We start from the raw sequence: 27,229 nt of genomic DNA, 5'->3' as shown, positions 1-27,229 counted from the left end.
GAGGTTACTTGATTGAGACTCTTGAGGCTCAAAACTGTTAAAATAAATAAATAAATAAGTAAATTCATACTTACTTGTTAGTAAAAGTGTAAATGCACGATCTTCTCTATTGTTTCATAAAGGAAAAACAGCCTCTGAACTTGTGTTATCCTGACCCACCAGCCCCCTCGTTTATGTAATAAACCCACAGAATTGGTGGTCTAATAACATCAATAGAATAAAAAAAATCAGTACATAAGAAACTTGCTCTCCTGCTTCACATATTTGTACTTTTTTAAACTTCTCTGACATATAATGAAGAAATGACAATTAGCGTGATGTGGAAATACTCAAAGATTCATTTGACCGCTTTAGTTACTTAAGACTAGGAAAAAAACAACACATGAACAGCTTCCAAAATATGCATTAAATAAAAATAAACTACCTGACAGAATATCTGAATTAGAGCTGACAGGATGAGTTGATAAACAAGCATCAGCTGTCAGTTTGAGACCGACACAGTTTCATTTGCCCAAGTTGTGTAAACACTTGCTCCCATCTGTGTGGCGAAGGTGTGAAGGTCATAAAATCTGGCGTTGTCAGGCACATTGTCAGAATGTAACATTTTAAGAAAGAAACTTGAGATGCTGCGTAAAATGTAAAAACACAATGCAATGATTTGCAATTAAAAAAAAAAACAACTCTATTTAAAACAATATAAAGACAAGAGATTTACAGTTCAATTTTTATTTTATTTTTTTTAAATACGCACTTATTCTGAATTTGATATCTGCAACACGTCACAAAAAAGTTGTAACAAGGGCAACAAAATACTGTAGAAGTTGTGAAATGCTAAAAAAAGCCACCTGTTTGGAACATTTCTCGGGTAAACGGGTTCACTGGTCACAGATTTAAGTGTCACGATGGGTATAAATGGGAATCTGTAAAAGACTCACTTTTTTGAAAAACTGGTCAAAACGGTCCAACAGTTTAAAAACATTTCTCAAAGCACAACTGCAAAGAATGAATGGATTTCACCTCCACAACCTGTAATACCAAAAGATTCAGAAAATCTGCAGAAATTTCAGAACATAAGGGACAAAGCTGAAAGCCAACACTGAATTGGACGTGACCTTTGACCCCCCCGGACTCCACTGCATTAAAAACCAGCATGACTGTAAACTAAATATTACTATATAGGCTGAGGAACTCTTGAAGACTATTGTCAGTAAACACAGTCCATCACTGCATCGACAAATACAAGTGACCTCGCTTTTAAAAATATTATACCTTAATATAATTTTCTATTTTCATTGAGTTAATTTTTTTAACCCACATCAGTCCTGATCATAAATATCCATTACTTTTCAGAATTTTAACCCTTTAATGCCAGTTTTTTGTTATACTCTGTTTTTATATGAAAAAAAACATCACAAAAAATGAATTACATTCAATACATTACCTGCTAAGTAGATTTTTAAAATTATTATGACAGTCTGGGATATGTCAGTGTGTGAGTGTAGCTGCTGACAGTCTGGGATATGTCAGTGTGTGAGTGTAGCTGCTGACAGTCTGGGATATGTCAGTGTGTGAGTGTAGCTGCTGACAGTCTGGGATATGTCAGTGTGTGAGTGTAGCTGCTGACAGTCTGGGATATGTCAGTGTGTGAGTGTAGCTGCTGACAGTCTGGGATATGTCAGCGATCAGCAGCTACATTGACTGTGACAGGTCACCGAGTGGAAATAGCATGTATTTCCTCTATATGCCAAATATGGTCAAAATGACCTCATCAGGTGGAAAATAGTCAAAATGACAAATTCAGAGTCAAAAGCCCAGAATGACACCCAGAAATAATACAAGTCCTGTTTTTCTGCTCTGATGGCTGTGGGATCAAAAATGTCAGTTTGAATGGGTTTCAATGGAGCATTTTTGGACCTGAACAGTCTGAATGTAACTATTTAGTTTCCACAGTGTATTTTAGACTTATTGTAGGAGCTGAGCTGCAAATTCACTGATTACACTCAAGTACACAATCTTGTCAAAATGAATGCCATAATATGCACCTAAAATGAGCCAAACAGCCCCAAAGGGTTAATTACAATGATGATGCAGCTTCATCTTAGCTTACAGGGCTAATGGTGGAGGCTGTATCAGCTTAAATCTGGCAGTTCCAGCTGATCAGTGTTAAATCTTAATCTCAGTACTTCAATGCTACGAGTAAAAAATGCTTCGACAAGCTGCAGCTTCACTCTTTGCTGCTGCTCTCACCAGCACACTTGTGTCTTTTGAAATTATAGAGACGAACAAATCTTTTATTGCAAACGCTGCAACTAAATTGTTTCTCTCCTGTGTGAGCAATCATGTGTTGTTTCAGAGTTCCCTTTTGTGTAAAACTTTTACCACAAACTGAACAACTAAATGGTTTCTCCCCTGTGTGAACATACAAGTGTCGGCTCAAATCTGTCTTTTGAGTGAAACTTTTACCGCAAACTGAACAACTGAACGGTTTCTCTCCTGAGTGGATGTACGAGTGTCGCCTCATATCTCCTTTGTGAGCAAATCTTTTGCCACAAACTGAACAACCAAATGGTTTCTCTCCTGTGTGGACAAGCAGGTGTCGCCTCAGATTTCCCTGGGCAGCGAACCTTACGCTACAAAATGGGCAGCTGTATGGTTTCTCCCCTGTGTGGATATTCAAGTGCTGTCTCAGGTGTTCTGTTACTGAGAATCTTTTGTCACAATATGAACAACTAAATGGTTTCTCCCCTGTGTGGATTCTCATGTGTGTAACCAAATTGCTTCTGAAATTGAACTTTACTTTACAAATGGAGCAGCTGAACCTCTTTCCCTCTGAGTGAAGCCTTAAGTGATACTGCAACAACCTCTTCTGAGTGAATGTTTTACCACAAATGGAGCAACTAAATGGTTTCTCTCCTGTTTGGATTTCAGTTTCTTCCTGCAGATGTTTCTTGTGGTCGAAGCTTCCGGCACATTCAGAGGAGCTAACTGGTGATTCACTGTTTTTCAGAGAGTTTAAACCTGACTGAGGCTCCTGAGTCTCCTTCCAGTCTCTGCTGTCATCAGTTTCTGGTTCAGAGTGTGAAGTCTCGTCTTCACTAACTGGTTGTAAATGTGTATCTGGATGTAAGTTCCTGTCTGGTTCTGGTCCTCCACAGTCCAGTCCAGTTTCCATCTGTTCAGTTTGTCTTTGATGAAGCTGTGAGGACTGAGCTTTGTCTTCATCGTCTTCTTCAGTCTTCACAGGGACAGAAGTGAATGTGAACTTGATATCAGCCTCCTCCAGCCCTTCAAGCTGCTCTCCCTCCTGACGGCTCCACAGCTCCTCCTGCTCCTCTTTAATGTGTGGAGGCTCTGGGTCCTCCTGGTCCACACTGAAGGGGAGGACATCTCCTCTAACAACCAACAGCTGCTGGACGTCTGTGGACAATCAGAAAATACATACACACATCTTAAAAAATAAAAATCATATTAACACTTCAAATGTGACTTTCCTCAACTTGGGTTATAAACAAATTGGATTGCAATGGCATACGATAACAGTCTCATCATCATCATCATCATCATCATCATCATTATTACCATGATATGAGACCACGTACTGTCTGAGATTTTGGATATCGTCACATCATGATAAGAAACTATCGTTGTCTTCCCCTGATTTTAAAGGCTGCAGTAAAGTGATGTAGTTTTTTAAACTTATCAGACTCTTCTGCTCAAGTCATCAAATTCACATTATTGATCATAATCAAAAATCTCATTGTGTAAATATTTTTGTCTAAGTACAAATAGTCGTCCCTAAAATGTTGTCACAGTATAAATATCTACGTATTTCATCATATCGTGACATTTGATTTCATTGCCCAGTCCAACATTTATGAAGCTATTTGACATTTAAAATATTGTGACATATACCGCGATATGGCCTAAAAACACTGCAATATTATTTCAAGGCCACACCGCCCAGCCTTACTTACAGTTGGTTAAACAAACATTTTATTGCTGGAATTTACATTTGAAACATTGATGGAATTATGAGTCAAAAAAGTTCCCTTTCTGAAAATAACAAAAACAAAGGTAAGATTCTCCATCCAGCTGCATTTTGTCTAATATCATAGATACACAAACGTACGGGGTATATTAACCAGCAACTTCCATATCACAGTGTACATTAAAAAACGGTATATCGCTGCAACACTTAAAAAATCTGCTACGTACAGTAATAAAGTGTTTTATATTATCGGTGGTTTGCAGAAACTTACAACAGATTATCAGACTTCAAAGGTTGTTATTTACTGTTGGGAAGTTCAATCTCCAGTAATGAATAATTTTCTATGAGATCATCATTTTTCAAGTGTTCCTGTGAGAACCACAGATCTCCAAAGAGTCCGCTTTTCATGATTTCAGAACAACCACAACAACCAGGTTGTTTGCTGTTTTTTTTAAACTCTATGGCGATGCATTTTGCAGCTCTCCCAAGAGGGTTTTTAAAGAGGTTATTCAGCTTAGAAAGAATTTACTTAACATATAAAGAAACACACCATCTTTCAGATTATGACAAACATTCAAAATCACCAAATCTAGAGATTCGTGGTTTTCACTGGACAAATAAGGGGATGAAAAACATACTCTGAAAAGTAACTTAAGTAGCAACACACAATATTGGATTTTTTGCCCATTTCAAATATAAAACAACTCAACTTATCGACATTCTGCTCTCTTTGGATATAACCGACCACAAAGATGCGACTCTCGCTGGACCAACTTTAACGTAACCTTTTGTTGTGTTTTACTGTCTTCATGTCTCCATATATGGATAATTGCCTTTATGTGTGTGTCTGTACACGCATGCATGGATGTATGTACAGACTGCATAACCACTTCATTACCGGAAAACGGAGTCCCATACAGAGGCAGGCAGGGCTGACGCTTTTCTGTCTTTACTCTGATTCATATGTAATGAGCACATATATGTGTGTACATAAGTACTTCTAAATGTTCCTTAAGTCAATGCTCTTTTTTTTTCTTCACCCCCTTTTTTTTCTTTTTGTGTTCTCTTCTCTTTTGTTTCTGATAGGTATCTTTTTCATCTGTGCTTTAATAAATTTACTGTAAAGTAAAATTACAATCTGTTATATTTGCACTTTATTTTGAACAGTGTTAATAAAAACAAATCATTGAAAGAAAGCCAACCAGCCATTATTGGTCGATACAAATGACGTACGTATATTATCTAACAACCCTACAGAATATCAGCTCACAGTTGCTGCAATGAAACAAACTCCAGTTCAAGCATCTGGGATTTGAATTTGGGTACAAACTGCAAGTAAATGCAACACTACTTCATAACATCCAACCATCGCTTGTGAAGGACAGCTGTCTTCATGCTTTCGCTAAAGTAATCCAAATATTCCCGCCACTGCTGGTTTCTCGGCAGTTTACAGTGATAATGAAAAAATGAATTGTACGTACCTGCTGTGCGTAACCGGACAGGCTCCGGTAGTTTCCGTTGTTGTCGGTGTATCTCCAGCTCCTCCTCGTACTCTGCTATCGTCCTTTCAAACTGCCCAAAAATCTCTTCAGCAGCCGCAGTTAGTCGCTGGTTGACAAAATCTCTCAGCATTTCAAGTTTGGACATTTTGACTAAAATCACTCCGTTAAAATCGGTTTGTTGGCGCTGATGTTCGCCGTGTTGTTAGGTTACGGTCGGATCCGTCTACTTCCTGCTAGCAGGCTAACTTCATTAGCTTCGTGAAACACCGGGAGATCATTCAGATTCAGACGGGTTTAGATGAAGTGAGTTCATTTAAACTGGTTTATCTGGACATTGTGTCTCCATGAAAAACACAGTTTGGTCTCTGTTGAACAGTCACTCCGTCTCGCGCTGTGTGTCCGAGCTCCGTCTACTTCCTGCTAGCACGCTCCGCTAGCTTCATTTAGCATCCTCGGCTAACAGAGATGAGTCTGCGCGGAAACGTCCCGGAAACTGACACAAAGTCCACTTCAACCAGTTTACCAAACATACGGACTCTGCTGGTTCACCCCGGCTGTGTCTGATGGACTCTGGGACGGAAAGAGCAGGACTCACGGCGGAGAAAACGGTTCACAAAGACCCGGGACCACACGTCTACAACCGGACATCACACAGGAAGCGACACTGCTTCTGGCAATACTCCTTCAAAATAAAAGTGATCAAACTTATACTAACCCCATTGAAACCTGAAATTGGATTAATTTCTTCCAAAACATAGAAATCAGTCAATGAGCAACTTAAAAAAATAAAATAAAAAAAGGCCAAAACATGATCGAGAAATTCATAAAAAGTTACAAGAAAGTTCCCCGAAATTAACCAAACAAAAATAAAAGTAAATGAACCATTTTTTTCTTCTTTCTAGCTAATTTTCTTGTCACCTTTTTTTTAATTTGTGGGACATTTCATGTGAAGTTGCTCATACCTTTTGTCCCCCATATTTCTGAAAGAAATCACAAAAATATGACCATGTTTTAAAGGTTTAAATGCCAGGGACAGGAAATGAACAAAGGTGGAAATTAGCCTTAGAGCTTTATTATGTGATCCAGTCTTTTGCCATGTTTATGTAATGCATCCACAGCCTTGGCTGAGACTGTGTTTTTAATTTCTACAAAAACTAAATTGTCAATAAAAATATTAGATTTGTGATTAGGGCCGATGTTGGTTACAAAATCAACTAAATGAATGTAGAAAATAATATTAATGTGTAATATTTTTCAAAGCTTGATTCTGAAAAGCAAATTTTGGGGAAAACTGACTATCAGTGGATTTTAACCCTTTAGGGCTCGCTTTAATTGTGTAATATTAAAGTGAGCCCTAAAGGGTTAAAATCCACTGATAATGTTTTACACACCATGAGAACAATTCAAGAACAATAGAGTCAATTACATTTAAAATAAATATTGTACTTGAGAGATACATCGAGCAAGTTCATTGATAAATCACAAATGTCGACCACCGTGATGAAAAGGGAACATAAAATACTTTAATACAATTTAAATCAAGTTTAATCAGAGTTTAAATGTAATGCCAAAAAGCACAGTGACCAAACAACAAAACAAACACAAGTAAACACAAACAAACTGATTGTGCAGCTTCATCTTAGCAGAAAAGTATTGCTTAACCCTCATAAACCCACATAGACCCACTTTGGTCTTTTCTTTTTTGGACAGGGACCTTTGTGGGGAGGTAGCAGATTTACAGTATATTTATTTTATGTCTCATAGAAGTGGTTTACTTCATCTGGAAGCTGGGAACATGGAGATTAATGCAGTTCAGCACTGTGTGTCAGGTTTTACTGGTCATGAATCTGTAATAAAAACTGTCTACAGGGGCTTAAACATTATGATGCAAGTATATACGGTAATTCTCATGCTCGGCTGCAGCATTTTTTTGGGTTGATACCATTTGTTTGACAGATTCATTGCCACATAAATTTTTTATACCACTTGAGAGTTGATCAGAATGGATAAAAATCCCTCAGAATACCACATAAAAACACTAAGATGCTGAGAGATACCATAGAAAAACTAAACCTGTGATTTGGAGTTGAAAGCTTTTGACATTTAGAGATTTCTGAGAGAAATGCAATTTATGACGATTGGATGGTGAGCATTTTTTTATTTCTTTTCATTTTATTAAAAATCAGTACCTTATATTATGTTTTGATATTTTATTGTTCTGTAAAGCTCTTTGAATTGCCCTGTTGTATAAAATGTGCTATACAAATAAAGCCTTGCCATTTATTTTTCTGAAACCTGCTGAGAAACGTGTTATTTATGTTTTATTCAAGATTTGCTTATTAGCAGGAATGTAGGGCAGCATGACAGTGAAAGCAGCGCTCTGCTGGGACAGTGCAATAAAATATATCCCTAAAAACAATAAACAATCATGATAAATGTTCAATATTGATCAAAATAATCTTGATTGTAATTTAGGGCAGCGGGGCTTCTGCAGAGCTCCAGATCGTCACTATTTTGTCATATTTCTCAACCACAGAGTGCTACTACAATTTTCAAATACTATTACTATCTGAACTGGAGAGCTGATAGTTTGTTTCCAGCTTACAGAGAATAAATCGTCAAGGTTAACAGCAATGTGGTAACAGTCTTCCTTAATGAGTGGTAGTGTCAGCGCTCCGATCGCAGCTGGAGAGCTGATAGCTTGTTGTTGACTGATTTTAGTCAGAGCTGAAACAGATCTACTCCTCAGTGCTTCAATGATGCTGGAAAAATGGGTCAACAGGCATCTCTGCAGCTTCACTTATTACTGCTGCTCTCACCAACACACTTGTGTTTTTTGACGTAACAGGGTCGAGTGAATTTTTTGTCACAACCGCTGCAACTAAATGGTTTCTCTCCTGTGTGGACGTTCAAGTGTCGTTTCATTGTCACCTTCTGTGAGAATCTTTTACCACAAACTGAACAACTAAATGGTTTCTCCCCTGTGTGAATAGTCAAGTGTCGACTAAGATCTGAATTTTGTGAAAACCTTGTACCACAAATTGAACAACTAAATGGTTTCTCTCCTGTATGGACGGTCGAGTGTCGTCTCAGATTACGACGATGTGAGAATACTTCACCACAAACGGAACAACGAAATGATTTCTCTCCTGTGTGGGTACTCATGTGTTTGACCAACTTGCTTTGGCACTGGATCTTAACTTTACAAACAGAGCAGCTCAAACGTTTTTCCTCCGAATGAAGTTTCATATGAGCAATTAAGTTGTACTTTCGAGATAATTTTTTACCACAGACGGAGCAAGGAAATGGTTTCCTTCCTGAGTGGATGGTTAAGTGTTCGTTCAGATGCGCCTTTCGTCCAAATGTTTTGCCACAAACAGAGCAGGTAAACTGTTTTTCTCCTGTTTGGATTCCAGTGTAGTCCTGCAGATGTCCCCCGGGGATGAAGTTTCCGGCACATTCAGAGGAGCTAACTGGTGTGTTTACAGTATAAAATTCCTCATCACTGACAGGTGCTTTACTGGTTTTTGGAGAGTTTAAACCTGACTGAGGTTCCCGAGTCTCCTCCCAGTCTCTGCTGTCATCAGTCTCAGGTTCAGAGTACGAGGTCTCGTCTTCACTAACTGGTTGTAAAGGACTATCTGGATGTGAGTTCCTGGCTGGTTCTGGTCCTCCACAGTCCTCTCCATCAGCTTCTGTTTCCATCTGTTCAGTTTGTCTTTGATGAAGCTGTGAGGACTGAGCTTTGTCTTCATCGTCTTCAGTCTTCACAGGGACAGAAGTGAGTGTGAACTTGATATCAGCCTCCTCCAGCCCTTCAAGCTGCTGTTTCTCCTGATGGCTCCACAGCTCCTCCTGCTCCTCTTTAATGTGTGGAGGCTCTGGGTCCTCCTGGTCCACACTGGAGCTACACTCTTGCTGCTCAGGAGGAACCTCTCCTTTAACCCCCAACAGCTGCTGGACGTCTGTTGAGAATAAAGAAACACACACACACACACACACACACACACACACACACACACAGACCATCAGGAGGTTTGTCAATGATTTGCAAATAGCTGGCAAGACCACAAAGACCCAGTCTCAGCCTTGTTAAGACCACCTCATCGGTCCTGCTTTGATTGACCGTTGGAAGGAGAAATAATGCCTGCTCCTTTGGTCCTCATCCCGTTCCTTTTACCACTGAAGGTCTAACTGGTCTTTGCAGAGGCTGTAGGTTTCTCCCGTCCCCAAAGGGACATTCAAATCAACACTATGTCCCAAGAGGGACTCTTTTGCCAGTCAATCAGAGATTTTATTCCCTACGACACCTGCATGCCCCGGTACCCACATAAACCTAATAAGACACCCCAAATTCCCAATCTGAAGCAGGCCACACATAATCTCCAGCAAATCAGGGTGGGATGCAGTTTTCCCTCTTTTACTGCCAACAAGGCAGCTGCAGAGTCTGAGCAGATAACACATTTCAAAGGTTTAACCTCCTCAAACCACCGTATGGTCCATAAAATCACCAACAGTTCAGACGGGAAAACACAGACTCATTATCGGAGATACGGACACTTTGTTGAATCTGAGGGTCTGACATATGCATGTCATACTATACTGTATACTATATACATGTCATACTATACTGTATACTATATACATGTCATACTATACTGTATACTATATACATGTCATACTCGCCAGCAAAACAACCAGGAAGTTTCCTACTGCGCATCTGGTCAGGTAAGGATAGTTCGACTTCAGGTTCGGGTAGAAACCAGTAAGGGACAGGAGACCAAACGGACCCAAAAACATTTCCAACACGTCCAAGTGGACGTTTGGGCTAAACTTGAAGAAAATCCCTCCAGGTGTTGTTGAGGCATTGTGTTCAGAGGAGAGGGAAGGACAGACAACCGGAAAACATCCTGTCTCCGGCCACAAAAACGCTGCTTGGCTGAAGCTCAGACTCGGAATACTTCCTGTAACGCTGGTTTCCCAACATTTAAAAGTGACAGTAAAAGAAAATTAAACTGTATCAGACCTGCTCTGTGAATCTGAAGCTGAGGGCTGAAAACAGCGTCCAGGAGTTTCTGCTGTCGCTCGTTTTCCTCTTTTGATCGAGAAAGTTCCTCCTCGTACTCTGCTATCGATCTTTCAAACAGCCCAAAAATCTCCTCAGCAGCCGCAGTTAGTCGCTGCTTCACCAGCAAACTCAGCATTTCACGTTTGGACATTTTGACTAAAATCTCAGCAGATTTCCCTCCTGAAAAACTCCGTTAAATCGGTTTGTTGGCGCTGATGTTCGCCGTGTTGCTAGGTTACGGTCGGATCCGTCTACTTCCTGCTAGCAGGCTAACTTCATTAGCTTCGTGAAACACCGGGAGATCATTCAGACGGGTTTAGATGAAGTGAACAGAGTTCATTTAAACTGGTTTATCTGGACATTGTGTCTCCATGAAAAACACAGTTTGGTCTCTGTTGAACAGTCACTCCGTCTCGCGCTGTGTGTCCGAGCTCCGTCTACTTCCTGCTAGCACGCTTCATTTAGCATCCTCGGCTAACAGAGATGAGTCTGCGCGGAAACGTCCCGGAAACTGACACAAAGTCCACTTCAACCAGTTTACCAAACATACGGACTCTGCTGGTTCACTCCGGCTGTGTCTGATGGACTCTGGGACGGAAAGAGCAGGACTCACGGCGGAGAAAACGGTTCACAAAGACCCGGGACCAGACCGATACAACCGGACATCACACAGGAAGGATCGCTGCTTCTGGCAATACTCCTTCAAAATAAAAGTGATCAAACTCATATTAACCCCATTGAAACCTGATATTGGATTAATTTCTTCTAAAACATAGAAAGCAGGCAATGAGCAACTTAAAAATAAAAGACCAAATATTTATGAAGAAATTCGTTACAAGAGAATTCTCTGGAATTAGCTTAACAAAAATAAGCTGGAGCAGACTGTCGGACATGTTCGCGCGCTGTGAGGTGTCCGCGCTGGAACAGGCTGTCGGACATGTCTGCATGCTAGAGCAGGCTGTTGGACATGTAATATCATAATAAAAATAACATGTTATTATGTTATTAGCTCACATTTAAATGTGTTTAAATGTTCACATTTAAATGTGTTTAAATGTGAGAGCTGTTAATTAATCATCAATGATCAGTCTGATGATCTATGATGATAATTGTGGTGTCACCTTGAAGATGGTTTCCAGCAGGGGTATTCATCTAATTATTATTATTTATTAAACTTTCCAGCAATACATAAACATTAAAAGCTCCATCTCAAATACATTTCAGGCAAATTTAATTACATTTTGCTGGTAATAGGCCAACCTCTCCTGACTGCAGGACTCTGACTTCAACTTCTGTCAAACTCCTGTGCTATTAATCATTTTACATAGGAATTAAAAACTTTTGGGTAGGCCTACTTCTCCTATAGCTGCCAACATTCCCAGTTAGAGAAAGGGTGAAAATAAGGTCATGTGCTTGTGGCCCCGGGCCCCCAAAACATTACATCTGCCCCTGGTAATAATAATGAGAACTCAGCGCAAGCGGCTGGATAAGACACGGAGCGATGCGTCCTGGTGTTTCTAAATAATTCATCCAAAGTCTGATTAAAGCTGAAACTAACACAAAGTCGTCTGCAGAAGTCTGAAGAAGTCACTTTGCACCTCTGCAAATGTGTCTTTCAGACACTTTGGTGCTTTGAGGAGAAGCTGCGCTCTGTTTGTCTGTCTCACTGCGCTGCTGTTGGACCATCAGCTGTTTGATCTGCAACGATGATGCTGTGGCTGTCAAATTCTCAGCTGCTCTACAGTCGAAGTCCTTCACTGCAATTGGTTCTCGGCAGCACTATTCTTATTATCATTGGCTGTTCGTGTTATCTGTCAAAACATGGCTGGAATGCGTTCAATCGACATTCTATCGACTACGTCTAATATTTAAATCGAGGAAAAGTTATTTCGTGATTTATATTGTTATTGTTTTATCGCTGGCCCTAATAGGAAACATAAAATACTTTTAGACAATTTAAATCAAGTTTAATCAGAGTTTAAATGTAATGCCAAAAAGCACAGTGACCAAACAACAAAACAAACACAAGTAAACACAAACAAACTGATTGTGCAGCTTCATCTTAGCAGAAAAGTATTGCTTAACCCTCATAAACCCACATAGACCCACTTTGGTCTTTTCCTTTTTGGACAGGGACCTTTGTGGGGAGGTAGCCGATTTACAGTATATTTATTTTATGTCTCATACAAGTGGTTTACTTCATCTGGAAGCTGGGAACATGGAGATTAATGCAGTTCAGCACTGTGTGTCAGGTTTTACTGGTCATGAATCTGTAATAAAAACTGTCTACAGGGGCTTAAACATTATGATGCAAGTATATACGGTAATTCTCATGCTCAGTTGCAGCAATTTTTTGGGTTGATACCATTTGTTTGACAGATTCGTTGCCACGTTAACTTTTTAAACCACTTGAGAGACAGATCACGAAAAGATCAAACCTGCGATTTGGAGTCGAAAGCTTTTGACATTTAGAGATTTCTGTGAGAAATGCATTTCTTCGCGATTGGATGATGAGCATTTTTTATTTATTATCTCTATTCTCTTTTTCTGCTAACATCCAACTGTTGACCGGAGGCTTCGAGTCCACAACAGAAACATCAACACCTTCTGGATATATAATTATCCACAATAGGACTAGCATAATATCAGATATTCTCCTTGTAGCAAAGAGTTATTTGACCGTTATCATCAATACCAGAAAATCAGGAAACCCCTAATATACAATAATAATGTTTTCGTTTTTTAAATTCAAGGAATCATGCTGGAATTGAACTGGTGTGGGAGAGTTTTAAGCTGTTAGTCTTATGTCTGACTGATTTTAGTCAGAGCTAAAACAGATCTACTCCTCAGTACTTCAATGATGCTGGAAAAAATGGGTCAACATCTCTGCAGCTTCACTTATTACTGCTGCTCTCACCAACACACTTGTGTTTTTTGACGTAACAGGGTCGAGTGAATTTTTTGTCACAACCGCTGCAACTAAATGGTTTCTCTCCTGTGTGGACAGTCAAATGTCGTTTCATTGTCACCTTCTGTGTGAATCTTTTACCACAAACTGGACAACTGAATGGTTTCTCCCCTGTGTGAACGGTGAAGTGTCGTCTCAAATCTGTCTTGTGTGCAAATCTTTTGAGACAAATTGAACAGCTAAAGGGTCTCTCCCCGGTGTGGACAATTAGGTGTCGTCTCAAATCTCCCCTGTGTGCAAAACTTTTACTACAAACTGAGCAACTAAATGGTTTCTCCCCTGTGTGGATTCTCATGTGTCGTCTACGATTTCCGTAGTCAGTGAATTTTAGATTACAAATTGAACAACTATATGGTTTCTCCCCTGTGTGAATAGTCAAGTGTCGACTAAGATCTGAATTTTGTGAAAACCTTGTACCACAAATTGAACAACTAAATGGTTTCTCTCCTGTATGGACGGTCGAATGTCGTCTCAGATTACGACGATGTGAGAATCCTTCACTACAAACAGAACAACTAAATGGTTTCTCTCCTGTTTGGATTCCAGTGTGTCCCTGCAGATGTTTCTTGTGGTCGAAGCTTCCGGCACATTCAGAGGAGCTAACTGGTGTGTTTACAGTGTTAAATTCCTCATCAGTGAAAGGTGCTTTACTGTTTTTTGGAGCACTTAAACCTGACTGAGGTTCCTGAGTCTCCTCCCAGTCTCTGCTGTCATCAGTCTCTGGTTCAGAGTGTAATGTATCGTCTTCATTAACTGGTCCTGAAGGACTATCTGGATGTGAGTTCCTGTCTGGTTCTGGTCCTCCACAGTCCTCTCCATCAGCTTCTGTTTCCATCTGTTCAGTTTGTCTTTGATGAAGCTGTGAGGACTGAGCTTTGTGTTCATCATAATCTTCACTCTTCACAGGGACAGAAGTGAATGTGAACTTGATATCAGCCTCCTCCAGCCCTTCAAGCTGCTCTCCCTCCTGACGGCTCCACAGTTCCTCCTGCTCCTCTTTTATATGTGGGGACTCTGGGTCCTCCTGGTCCACACCGGAGCTCCAGTCCTGCTGCTCAGGAGAAAGCTCTTCTTTAACCACAAACAGCTGCTGGATGTCTGCGGAGAATAAAGAAACACACACACACAGTTTAGAAAAACATTATTTCATTTAAACATGTAAATCATTGATACCACAACTTTTTTCACCTTGAAGCAAACTTTGCACATAGCAAATAACATATTTGGAAACCATTCCACCTCAACCAAACAAAAAACTGTTGGAGCTGTACTATAAGCTATTCAAGAAGACCTAGGATTGGAAGGAGTTTGGGAAGACTATCGCTCAGTGTCATGGAAGTTCTGGCAAATCGTGACACGTTTCCGCCTGTTCAATGTCTCGTGGAGGTCTGGTACAGTGCCTGTGGAGTGGCAGACCGGGGTGGTGGTTCACATTTTCTAAAAGGGGAACGGAGAGTTTGCTCCAATTACTGGGATATCACAATGCAGGTTCCATCCTGGTCGTGAAACAGTGGATCAGCTCGTTATCCGTGAGTTAGCCTATCCGGCCAACATGTGCTTTGTTCACTCAGAGAAAGCCTACGACTGTGTCCCCCAGGGAGTATTATGGGGGGGCGCAGCAGGAATACGGGGCACTGGGGTCATTGCTACAAGCCATCCGGTCCCAGTGTGATGTTCATGGACAGGATCTCAAGGTGCAGCTAGGGGGAGGAAGGAGTCCAGTTTGGGGACTTCAGAAGTGCAGCTCTTTACAGTGGTTCTGTTGGCTTCATCACATCAAGAACTTCAGCATGAACTGGGGCGGTTTGTGGCCTAATGTGCAGCAGTCCGGATGAGTTTGAGCACCTCCAAGGCTGAGGCCATGGTTTTGTTGGGGTTGTGAGAGTTGAGCAAAGTAAAAATAAATTAGATGTTCGAAAGGACATCATAAATGCGAGGAAAAAAGAAGAGGGAGAGCACGCCATAGACATTAACAGAATTTTAAACAAGAAAAAGTGGTGTGATTTCTAGTCCTGAGATTTACAGCCGTGTTGTGGTGGAGAAGTTAATGTAAGGTAAAATAAGGTAAGATAAGTTTAGGTACGGTAAGGTAAAGGGAGGTAGATTTATTGTTCATTCTTTAAACAAAGTTTAAAAAACAAAATTTCATTGGTCCTTGATCCAGCTACACGTTTGAGTTGAAAGTTGAGTTGATTAAAATCAGCAGCTGCAATGAGGATTCCACCCGGTTGCTTGGTGATGTTGCTGCTGATGGCATCGTTCAATTCCTGCAGTGCATTTTTTGAACTGACATCAGAGTCCTTATAGTTCCCAACAATGCCTGCCCATCCAGTGCAACAGCTTGATCCGGGATATTTGGGGTTAATCATGACTCTGTGAAGATGTGCGCCGAGTAGTCCCAGATCCCCCGCTGCTGAGTGAGCCAAAATCACATCTCATCTACTTCACTCTCCTGCACCAGACATTTGACAGAAGAAGGCTCTGGTAGAGGAGCAGCTCCCGGTCGAAGGGCAGTCTCACCGTGATCTTCTCCCTCTTTTCGTCCGGCACTTTCAGTTTCATTTCTCCTCTCTGGTCTGACTGGCTTGTTGGGGTATGCTGTCAGTGGGGATCCTCTAGTGGTCTGCTGCATTCAGTCAAAGCCCCACACAACTTTTCCCCATGCTGATAAATCGTAGAAAAGTTGTGCTTCAGCAGAGGGGGCCATGGTGTTGAAAAACCGTTGCTAAACGAGCCTTAGTTGCATCTCATCCCCTTTTCTCTCCTGCCAGTGGACATTAGACAGAAGGCTTGGTAGAGGAACAGCTCTCTGTCCAGGTCGGCTCAGCCTCGCCCTGATACCGGCTCTCCTCCCCCTCTTTGTCTCGTGCTTTCAGTTTTGTTTCTCCTCTCTGGTCTGACTCGCCGTTCGGCACAGGCCACCGGTGGAGATCCTCTCTCGGTCCCTTGCACTCTGTCCAAGCCCCAAACAACTTCTTCCGATGCTGACAAGTGCTACTCAATCGTAGAAAAGTCGTCCCTCAGCAGAGTGGGCCATGGTATCAAGAAAATAGAGAAATATAGAGAAAAAGTAGCAAGGATTTGTGGAACTACTGGCTGCTGCATCTACATGCGCTGCCGTCACCATCGCAACAATCATGAACAGTTTACCAGTAACGGTAACAGTTCATCATTGATAATGTATTGTTAATCATCAATTAAATCATGTGACCATAGTATAGCTCATTTATAGCCTAGCATTAACTTTTGGCTCCTGGTGGTTGTATTTCGGCTTAAAAATTAAAAATACATACATCTTGCTGAAAAAATGCTTAAGTATCATAAAGGTGTGCTAATGGTACTTTTACTTATGTAGAGGATCTGAATATTTCCTGCACCGCTGGTTTCCCAGAAGTTTGAAGTAATAATTTAACAATGACGTTGTACATACCTGCTGTGTGTGAATGGACAGGTAGTTTGCGTTGTCGTCGGTGTATCTCCAGTTCCTCCTCGTACTCTGCTATCGATCTTTCAAACAGCCCAAAAATCTCCTCAGCAGCCGCAGTTAGTCGCTGCTTCACCAACAACCTAAGTATTTCAAGTTTGGACATTTTATCTAAAATCTTAGCAGCTTTTCCTCCAGAAAAACTCCGTTAAAATCGGTTTGTTCGCGCTGATGTTCGCCGTGTTGCTAGGTTACGTTCGGATCCGTCTACTTCCTGCTAGCAGGCTAACTTCATTAGCTTCGTGAAACACCGGGAGATCGTTCAGACGGGTTTAGATGAAGTGAACAGAGTTCATTTAAACTGGTTTATCTGGACATTGTGTCTCCATGAAAAACACAGTTTGGTCTCTGTTGAACAGTCACTCCGTCTCGCGCTGTGTGTCCGAGCTCTGTCCCCGTCTACTTCCTGCTAGCACGCTCCGCTAGCTTCATTTAGCATCCTCGGCTAACAGAGATGAGTCTGCGCGGAGACGTCCCGGAAACTGACACAAAGTCCACTTCAACCAGTTTACCAAACATACGGACTCTGCTGGTTCACCCCGACTGTATCTGATGGACTCTGGGACGGAAAGAGCAGGACTCACGGCGGAGAAAACGGTCCACAATAAAGACCCAGGACCAGACCGCTACAACCGGACTCCGCTATGGGACCCCGCACCATGAATCTCCGGAAGCTACACTGCTTCCGGGAACACTGCTTCTTCAAATTAAAAGTGATTTATTTACAGGCCCACGTCTTTCTCTGTTGTGCAGCAGAATGACCCCGTCACATTTAGGTTACCTGTAAGAGAAGGTAACATATTTACCACGTATTACAAAAGGGTTTACAAGGGGAATAAGCCGTAGGGCAGTACGAAATTTACTGACCAAGGGCCAAATCTGGCACCTGGTGGCTAAAATTTAAAATGAAAAAGAAAATAACCATAAAAAACACAATACATTTTTTTAAGGGAAAAAAAACACCAGAAAGTTTAAAAGACAAAATGATCACCAAAAGTTTTTAAAAATCAACAACAATTAAAAGGAAAAGAAATCACAGAAAGGGCTTAAAGTCACCAAAAGGCTTAGGATTAAAAAGAAATTTTTTTTAAAGGAAACCAAAACATATCCAAAGCTTTCAAAGAAAAGATAAAAAAAGTCCAAAGTCTCCAGAACTCAAACAAAGATTTCAAGTGAAAAAAAAATCCCTCCAAATTTAAGAATAAAAAAAAAATCGCCTATGTTTTGCTGTTCCACCTGTGCCCAGAGTACACAGAGTACGCATTCTGTGTGTCGTAAAATACCAAACCACTTATACATATATTCCAGTCAAGATCCAAAAATGTCAAATCAATATGTGACAGCAGGTATTTTCATTGTGGCAGGCTGCCACAAATAAAATGAATGTGTTGGAAAGCTTTTGATGTATTTTGTAGAAAAACTGGATTCCATCTACTTCATGAAGAGTTATTTAATTCAAAATCTAAAATGTGCAAAAGTCACATACTTCTTCACCACTAACATCCATCAACAGTGACAGCAGATACAGATTTTACAAGATCACACGTGGATACACAGAACCTTCTGAGGACACATAATTAATCAAATATACTTCAAAAAGTCATTTTGAAAGCTTCATAAGGCTTCTACACTGTACATGTTAAAATGCCCAACTTTACATCAGAAATAAACATGTTTCAAACAACGGGTTTCTTCTCTATGGCTAATGTTCCAGTTCATGACAACTGTAAAGGGAGTGAACTTTATTCAATTTACCTGTTTGAAGATTCAGATACATACTTCACTGTCCTCTGAGGAGGAAATTTGTTTTCACGGTTTGTACAGATAAACAATCAGAGGAGTTAAGCACACAAGACGTAAAAAGACAAGAACATCACAGTAAACATGAAACAAGTCTGTCACAATACGCCTCGGCTGTTATAAATGGTACTGGCTGTGAGCACAAAACTCTTCCCAAAATGTGATTTTTTTTGCAGAGTAGCTGCCTGTATCTTACAGCCGTCTGTAAATAAAAATGTAAAATTGTAGGAATTTGACTTTGGGTATATGGCTGTATGCATGTGTTTAATTATTCAGAGTATAGGTTTAAAATAATAAGGACACTGTTTAATCAAAATTCAATGACTTATGGAGAAGAGGTGGGATTCCCCTCACTCCTTTTTAAATATGTAAATCAAGTCATCATGTGTTTGACCATTTCTTTTGCTTTATGTTTGTCATTGTCTGTAAATGTTACTTTTTTTGTCTGTCTGCTTGTTTGTGTAATAATTTCTCTATTTTCTCTGACATGTTTGGAAAAAAAAAACAAACATTATTGCGGTGATAAAGCCCCTCAGCCGTGTTTTTCTGGGCTCGGCCCGATCATGATCGCAGTCTCAGGTTCGGAAAAGTCTGCAGTCTTGACATCAGACTGGTTGAGCAGATGAATGGTTTCTCAGCGGTGCTACATTTTCAAATCACTGAGCGGACATTATCAGTTTTCAAGGAGTGTATCTGGCTGAGGGTCTCTGGTCTCTTCCCAATTATCTACACTGACTTCAGTCTCAGAAAAGTCTAGAGAATCATCCTCACTAACTGGTTGTAATTGTGTATCTGGATCTGAGTTCCTGGCTGGTTCTGGTCCTCCACAGTCCTCTCCACCAGCCTCCGTCTGTCCAGCTGAGCTGCCAGCTGGAGACTCGTCCTCTCTGCTTTCCTCGGATTGACTCTGATGAAGCTGTGAGGACTGATGACCATCACATTTATGCGTTTTGACCTGTGGACGCCAGGCGAATTTTTTGTGACAAACGCTACAGCTGAATCGTTTCTCTCCTGTGTGGATGCACATGTGTTGTGTCAAGTGGCCCTTGCGTGTAAATCTTTTATCGCACACTGTGCAACTGTATGGTCTCTCTCCTGTGTGGACTGCCATGTGGAACTGCAAACTTCCTCTGTGTGTAAAAGATTTATTACACACCGAGCAGACAAATGGTTTCTCTCCTGTGTGGATGCTCATGTGCTGTCTCAGACTTGACACTTGTGTGAAATTATTACCACAAATGGAGCAACTAAATGGTTTCTCTCCTGTGTGATTCCTCATGTGTCTGTTCAGATGTCCACTTCCAATGAAACATTTCCCGCACACTGAGCAGCTGAATGGTTTTTCTCCTGTGTGGATGCTCATGTGTTGTTTCAGACTTGACGCTTGTGTGAAAGCTTTCCCACACACTGAGCAGGCAAAGGGTTTCTCTCCTGTGTGGATTTTCATGTGCGTCTGTAAACTTCCGCTCTGTATGAAAGATTTGTTACAAACTGTGCAAGTGAATGGTTTCTCTCCTGTGTGGATTTTCACATGCGAGTGTAAACTTCCACTGTGTGCAAAAGATTTATTACAAAATGTGCAGCTGAAAGGTTTCTCTCCTGTGTGAGATCTCATGTGTACCTTCAGATGTTCACTAGTTCCATAGCTTTTGTCACACTCAGAGCAGCTAAATGGTTTCTCTCCTGTGTGAGAACCACTGACAAGTGCTTCATTGGTTTTCAGAGAGTTAAAACCTGACTGAGGTTCTCTGGTCTCCTTCCAGTCACCACTGTCATCAGTATCGGGTTCAGAAAAGTCTCCAGTCTTGTCCTCAGTGTCTAGTCGTAAAGGACTACCTGGATGTGAGTTCCTGTCTGGTTCTGGTCCTCCACAGTCCTCTCCATCAGCTTCTGTTTCCATCTGTTCAGTTTGTCTTTGATGAAGCTGTGAGGACTGAGCTTTGTCTTCATCGTCTTCTTCAGTCTTCACAGGGACAGAAGTGAGTGTGAACTTGATATCAGCCTCCTCCAGCCCTTCAAGCTGCTCTCCGTCCTGACGGCTCCACAGCTCCTCCTGCTCCTCTTTAATCTGTCGCGGCTCCGGATCCTCATGGTCCAGACTAGAACTCGACTCCCGCTGCTCCTTTTCACCAACAATCACTTTCTGGACATCTGAAGGTAAAACTGACACAGAAAAACAGCCATTAATGTGAATCATTACACTTTGCCTTACATTTTCCTGATGATTACCGGCCCTCCTGCTCTGCCACTACGGATGGTTCATCTTTATTGATACTTATACCATTATTGCGGTTATTGCCATGATTAGTCCTTATCAAAACCATGATCGATACTTTTCCATTATTTAGTGGAAAGGCGAGGTGAAGTTTTTTGATTAAATATATTAATTAAAACATTTGCTTTGAAAATTTTGGCATCATTAGTTTTAATTATGTATTTTAGGATGATTAGAGCTCATGATGATGGGACATTAGACAGGCTGTAATTCCATCTCTACCATCCACTTTATATTGTTGGGAAAACTAATTTCTCACCCAAACAACTGTGTTATTCAAGTTTCTCACCAAAAACTAAATTTCCTTTTTGTTGATGGGACATTAGAACTAATGTTGCCAAGTTAATGAGTTAATAACAAGTAAACACAAATTAATTTTAATGCAACTTATTTTTTGACGCGCAATTAACGCACATTCTGTAATTATGACCCTCTGCCCATCCCGTAGTTTGGGAAATGGGGAAGCAATGCAGCAGTAACCATGGCAGTAACGTTGTGGACAGCAGTAGAAACAAACCTCCGTGCACAGAAATGGATAAAGAAAGGGTTTTTTAATGACAAATTCTGCTATAAAGCTCGGCCAGACAGTTTTCTCAACAAGACCAAAATTATTGGCATTTAACGTTGATGTGAACTGAGTTCCCACCAGAGTGCATCCAGTCAGAGTGATGCACAGGGCCGTTTATGACGTTTCAGGGATTTCAAGACATTTCTAGGATTTCAGGGCAGTTCTATGACTTTAGGATATATCTAGGACTTTAGGACATTTCTAGGAATCTTGGACATTTTGAGGATTTTATGACATTTCTAGGACTTCAGGACGTATCTTGGATTTTAGGACGTTTCAGGGATTACAAGACATTTCTGATTTTAGGACATCGCTATGATTTCAGGACATTTCTATGACTTTAGGATATATCTAGGACTTTCGGACACTTCTAGGATTTTTGGACATTTCCAGGATTTTTGGACATTTCCAGGATTTTAAGACATTTCTACGACTATTGGGGATATCAGTATTTTGGATTGGATTTGAGAATGACTGGGGGGCCACACGGCACTTATCAGGGGCCAGAGAGGTTGTGCGTGTTTTGGGGGACTCGTGTGAACAGTCGAGGACCTGCTGGTTTAAACAGAGAGATAATAATCAGTAAATGTATCAGACCTGCTCTGTGAATCTGAAGCTGAGGGCTGAAAACAGCGTCCAGGAGTTTCTGCTGTCGCTCGTTTTCCTCTTTTGATCGAGAAAGTTCCTCCTCGTACTCTGCTATCGATCTTTCAAACAGCCCGAAAATCTCCTCAGCAGCCGCAGTTAGTCGCTGCTTCACCAACAGCCTCAACATTTGGACTTTACACATTTTCACACAACCTCACAAACTTTTTTTTTTCTCAGACACACAAACTCACAAACATCAAACAGCTTTAGTGTCTAACGTCCAGCTAGCATGCTAAGCTAACGTAATTAGCATTGCAGTCGACCGAGATGACGTCAGAGGAAAAACATTTTTAAAAAACGGAGAATTTAGACAAACAGAGGACAGAGACGATCACTGCTGCCGGACATCACACACACTTCACCACAAAACAGAAACAGACGCGTTAGCTCGAAAGAGCTAAAACTAACGACGCCATTTTATTTAAAAACTGACAACAACAGCAAAGACAACCTCTTCCGGGTCATTCCGCCCTTCAAAATAAAGCCTCAGTGATTTTAACGACACGTTTATTTTTGTTCATTTTTGGCGTTCTTTCTTTCTTTGTTCGTGTTTTTTTTTTTACTCTTAAAAAAGTATTTTTTTTTTTTTTTTGCCTGTTTTGTTTTTCTTCAAAGTGAAACTCCCCATAAAATACACTTTAAAATAAATCGCCAAAAAATATATTTAAAAAAATAAAATTGAATTTCAAAAAATAAAACTGAATTTAAAAAATGCCAACAAAGAAAACAAAAACACCAAAACTTTCTGAAAAATCATCCAAACATCACAAAAAAATAAATAAGTAAAATAAAAAATAATTTAAAATAAAAAACCTATAGAAGAGAAACATCGGCAATTACATTATATATTGTCAAAAAAAAATGTACTAATAATTTCAAAGGAAAAGCGTAGATTTTTCAAAATCTCCAAATTATTAAAAACAGAAAACATGCCTTTCAATTGTTGATCTCTACAGATCAACAATTAAATCAAGCTGCGAAACACTGATTCCTATTTATCTTTTTATTCTTGTTGTTTTTCTTCTTGATGGTTCATCAGATTTAGAGGCGGCCACACCAATTTGTGTCACCGCACCAGATAAATGATCCTGTCCACTAACCACGACTGTCCATGACAGGATAGTAACAGTGTCGGGACGCCACAGTGAGGATGCCAATATAAATACTGCAAGGAAATGTTAATTTTATAAATGTTAATTAATTGTTGTTTATTCAAAGATTACATTTATTTCCATCATTCAAAACATGTCTGTAAATAAAAGTTTCTTTTCATTTTCTTTAAATGTTGTTTGCAAAACATGAAAAAAGCTAAATAATTGTTTATAAAATGTGTAAAGAGTTGGCATATGAACTACTCAGTGAAGGGGAAATGTTAAATTTATATCCCATATGGGAGATGTATTCTGCAATATATAAACATCTGGAGATTAAGGGTCATATTTTGGGGGAAAAATCATGAAATTCTGTTATTTCAGCCTACATACATTAAAAAATGGCAATAAACGAATTTTCCAAAATAGTTTCATGTGCCTTCCCACTTAAGGCTTAGATAGCTTTTACATTTTTGACAAAGAACATAATGGTTTCATATACCTCTTGCAGAATTTAAGCAATCTGTGGCTTGAAGTAATTAGTCAGGAGATTGTATCGTACTTTTTAATCGTGTCCACCGCCATACAACAATAACGGGATTTTTACTGCTTTATTTCAGTCTTTGCCTGTCGGGTCAGCAAGTACTTCGACCTTTTTGATACCTCTCAGAAAATGATAATAATTTAAAAAAAAAATTTAAAAAAAAAAAAAAAAAAATATATATATATATATATATATATATATATATTTAACACAGGATGACATCACCAAAACTGTCCAATGAGTGAGTCCCAGGTCCGTCCACTTGACTCAAGACTATCTGGATCAGAGTTCCTGGCCAGCTCTGGTCTTCTACAGTCTCGTTCAGTTTGTCTTTGATGAAGCTGTGAGGACTGAGCTGTCTCTGTATCGTCGTCGCTCTTCGCAGGGACAGAAGTGTGTGTGAACTTTGTGATTTCAGCCTCCTCCAGCTGTTGCAGCTGCTCTCCCTCCTGACTGCTCCAGAGCTCACGAAGCCGAGACGATTCACCGCCACACTTGTGGTTTTTGAACTGATAAAGCCAAGTGAATCTTTCGTTACAAACCGAGCAGCTGAAAGGTTTCTCTCCTGTGTGAGTTCTCATGTGCAACTGTAAATGTTCGCACCGAGAGAAACACTTGTTACAGAGTGAGCAGCTGAACGGTTTCTCTCCCGTGTGACACTTCAGATGGTTCTGCATGTGTGCCTTCTGACCAAATCTTTTCCCACAAACAGAGCAGCTGAACGGTTTCTCTCCTGTGTGAGTTCTCATGTGTGTCTTTAGATTGGAGTTTTGGTTGAACCGTTTTCCACACTGAGAGCAGCGAAACAGTTTCTCACAAGAATCACGTCTGTTGTTTTTCAGAGAACCTGACGGAGGTTCTCTGGTTGTCCTCCATTCAAATCTGGCTTCAGTCTCCTGTCGGAAACATTCTGAGGTCTTATTGCTGCTGGATGGTTGTAAATGTGTATCTGGATGTGAGTTCCTGTCTGGTTCTGGTCCTCCACAGTCCAGTCCAGTTTCCATCTGTTCAGTTTGTCTTTGATGAAGCTGTGAGGACTGAGCTTTGTCTTCATCGTCTTCAGTCTTCACAGGGACAGAAGTGAATGTGAACTTGATATCAGCCTCCTCCAGCCCTTCAAGCTGCTCTCCCTCCTGACGGCTCCACAGCTCCTCCTGCTCCTCTTTAATGTGTGGAGGCTCTGGGTCCTCCTGGTCCTCTTTAATGTGTGGAGGCTCTGGGTCCCCCTGGTCCTCTTTTATGTGTGGGGACTCTGGGTCCTCCTGGTCCTCTTTAATGTGAGGGGGCTCTGGGTCCTCCTGGTCCTCTTTAATGTGAGGGGACTCTGGGTCCTCCTGGTCCACACTGGAGCTCCAGTCCTGCTGCTCAGGAGGAAGCTCTCCTTTAACCACCAACAGCTGCTGGACGTCTGCAGGAGAGAATGAAGTATGGACGAATTACTGACCGTTACTTAAACCAGTAATAACGAGCGCAAACAATCTGAATGAGTTCAGCAACCGAAATGTAAACAAACTGCTTCTACACATAAATGAAGGTTCAGATAAACTCTTAGGGCCAGCTTTAACATTACACACACAATGTGCTTTGTAAAATCAGGCTATAAGAAATATTATACATTAATATGATTTTCTACTCTAATAGAGTTCATCATTTACCCAACATTAGTCCTTATTATAAATGTCAAACATTCATTCATTTTATGAATTATATCCCTTTAGATGCCAGGTTTTTCTCATGATGCCACTTTGCTTTAGATGAAAAAAAATATACATACTGTATATATTTTAATTTTACAACATGCGATTTTTTGCTGCTGACAGTCTGGGATATGTCAGTGATCAGCAGCTACATTGACTGTGACAGGTCACCTAGTGGAAATAGCATGTATTTCCTCCATATGCCAAATATGGTCAAAATGACCTCATCAGGTGGAAAATAGTCAAAATGACAAATTCAGAGTCAAAAGCCCAGAATGACACCCAGAAATAATACAAGTCCTGTTTTTCTGCTCTGATGGCTGTGGGATCAAAAATGTCAGTTTGAATGGGTTTCAATGGAGCATTTTTGGACCTGAACAGTCTGAATGTAACTATTTAGTTTCCACAGTGTATTTTAGACTTATTGTAGGAGCTGAGCTGCAAATTCACAGATTTAACAAAATTACACCACCCTGCTGAATTTCACGCTATATACATGAACACAGCCAAAATTATCAAAAATATGCATCCAGAACATGTGAATCTCAGGGAAGATTATGATCGACCATCCCACCCTGGTCCCAAACTCCTTGAAACATTCCCCTACAACAGGAAGCTGTGGTCCATCAGAACCAAAAACTCCTGTCACAAAATCAGTTTCTTCCTGAATGCAGCTGTCCTCGTCCTCATCTCTGGAGCACCCCAGGGCTGCGTTTTGGGTCCCCTGCTGAATGGTTTCTACAGGATTCACACTCATATTTGCCAAAAAGTTAAAATCAATCACTCACTTTCAATAGATTCTCTTTTAAAAAAAGAAGAGAATTTTTTTCTTTAATATGTCGGCCAATTTTCTTATCTTTAAAAAGTTTTGGTGCTTTTTCTTAATTCATTTCTTTATTTATGAGGAACATATGCCTTCGAAACTTGTAGGATGCCAAAATAAAAATTGCCAAAATTTCACCGTTAGGATTTTCAGTTTTCCGATGGACCATATATACATCATGTGGATGATCGCTGGAGGTTTTTATCATTTCAGAACGTTTCTAGCAATTAAGGATGTTTATGAAATTCAGAGAGATAATAATAATAATAATAATAATAAACTGTAGCCGACAGACCTGCTCTGTGTAACCGGAGCTGAGGGCTGAAAACAGCGTCCAGTAGTTTCCGTTGTCGCTCGTTCTCCTCTTTTGATCGAGAAAGTTCCTCCTCGTACTCTGCTATCGTTCTTTCAAACAGCCCAAATATCTCTTCAGCAGCCGCAGTTAGTCGCTGCTTCACCAGCAAACTCAGCATTTGGACTTTACACATTTTCACACTTTATCAACACAACAAAGACTCTCTGCTAACAGACGGCTCTGCTCACCGCCATCTTGATCATACAGCGTCAAGTTACACACAGGAGAGAATACTGCTTCCGGGACATAGCAGCTGCTCGCCTTCAAAATAAAAGCCCACAAGTGTTTAGTCTTGCTCAGAATAACTTCCGCAGAAAGATAAATGATGGAAATTGACTTTTAAAAAAAATCACATTCACTGAGAGTGAAAATTTGTCTTGATTTTGGAAGAAAAAGCTTAAAAATTTTCTCAACACGA

At 40.4% G+C, this 27,229-nt stretch overlaps 3 protein-coding genes across 6 annotated transcripts; all 3 read right to left on the bottom strand.

Moving 5' to 3' along the window:
* Window positions 1–710: 710 nt before the first annotated feature.
* On the bottom strand, window positions 711–11,294 carry LOC121939500 (uncharacterized). Of its 2 annotated transcripts, XM_088090842.1 has the most exons (3): window positions 10,517–11,294; window positions 9,033–9,455; window positions 711–3,417 (listed from the first exon to the last, which is right to left on the bottom strand). In XM_088090842.1, exons 1-3 carry the CDS (start codon window positions 10,707–10,709, stop codon window positions 2,225–2,227), a joined length of 1,809 nt encoding a protein of 602 aa, XP_087946968.1. In that variant the 5' UTR covers window positions 10,710–11,294; the 3' UTR covers window positions 711–2,224. The 2 variants fall into 2 exon arrangements, with proteins under 2 accessions (XP_087946968.1, XP_042338452.2); XM_042482518.2 differs by lacking the exons at window positions 9,033–9,455; window positions 10,517–11,294 and adding an exon at window positions 5,470–6,172.
* Window positions 11,295–12,503: 1,209 nt separating this feature from the next.
* LOC121964162 (uncharacterized) lies at window positions 12,504–23,161 on the bottom strand. 3 transcript variants are annotated; one of them, XM_088090836.1, is made up of 3 exons: window positions 22,251–23,161; window positions 19,756–20,961; window positions 12,504–13,991 (listed from the first exon to the last, which is right to left on the bottom strand). In XM_088090836.1, exons 1-3 carry the CDS (start codon window positions 22,441–22,443, stop codon window positions 13,453–13,455), a joined length of 1,938 nt encoding a protein of 645 aa, XP_087946962.1. In that variant the 5' UTR covers window positions 22,444–23,161; the 3' UTR covers window positions 12,504–13,452. The 3 variants fall into 3 exon arrangements, with proteins under 3 accessions (XP_087946962.1, XP_087946961.1, XP_087946960.1); XM_088090835.1 differs by having other exon boundaries at window positions 12,504–14,057; window positions 19,807–20,961; XM_088090834.1 differs by lacking the exons at window positions 19,756–20,961; window positions 22,251–23,161 and adding an exon at window positions 16,957–17,152 and having other exon boundaries at window positions 12,504–14,624.
* A 318-nt stretch (window positions 23,162–23,479) lies between these two features.
* Window positions 23,480–26,944, bottom strand: LOC121940638 (uncharacterized). Its single transcript, XM_088090841.1, has 2 exons — window positions 26,752–26,944; window positions 23,480–25,344 (listed from the first exon to the last, which is right to left on the bottom strand). The coding sequence occupies exons 1-2, from the start codon at window positions 26,942–26,944 to the stop codon at window positions 24,158–24,160; spliced, it is 1,380 nt and encodes a 459-aa protein (XP_087946967.1). The 3' UTR covers window positions 23,480–24,157.
* Between the last annotated feature and the right edge of the window lie 285 nt (window positions 26,945–27,229).

This window comes from Plectropomus leopardus, chromosome 17 (assembly GCF_026936395.1).
Source record: "Plectropomus leopardus strain MGB_pleo_1.0 chromosome 17, ASM2693639v1, whole genome shotgun sequence".
Taxonomy (NCBI): Eukaryota; Metazoa; Chordata; class Actinopteri; order Perciformes; family Serranidae; genus Plectropomus; species Plectropomus leopardus.
This window is presented reverse-complemented; position numbering and strand designations above follow the sequence as displayed.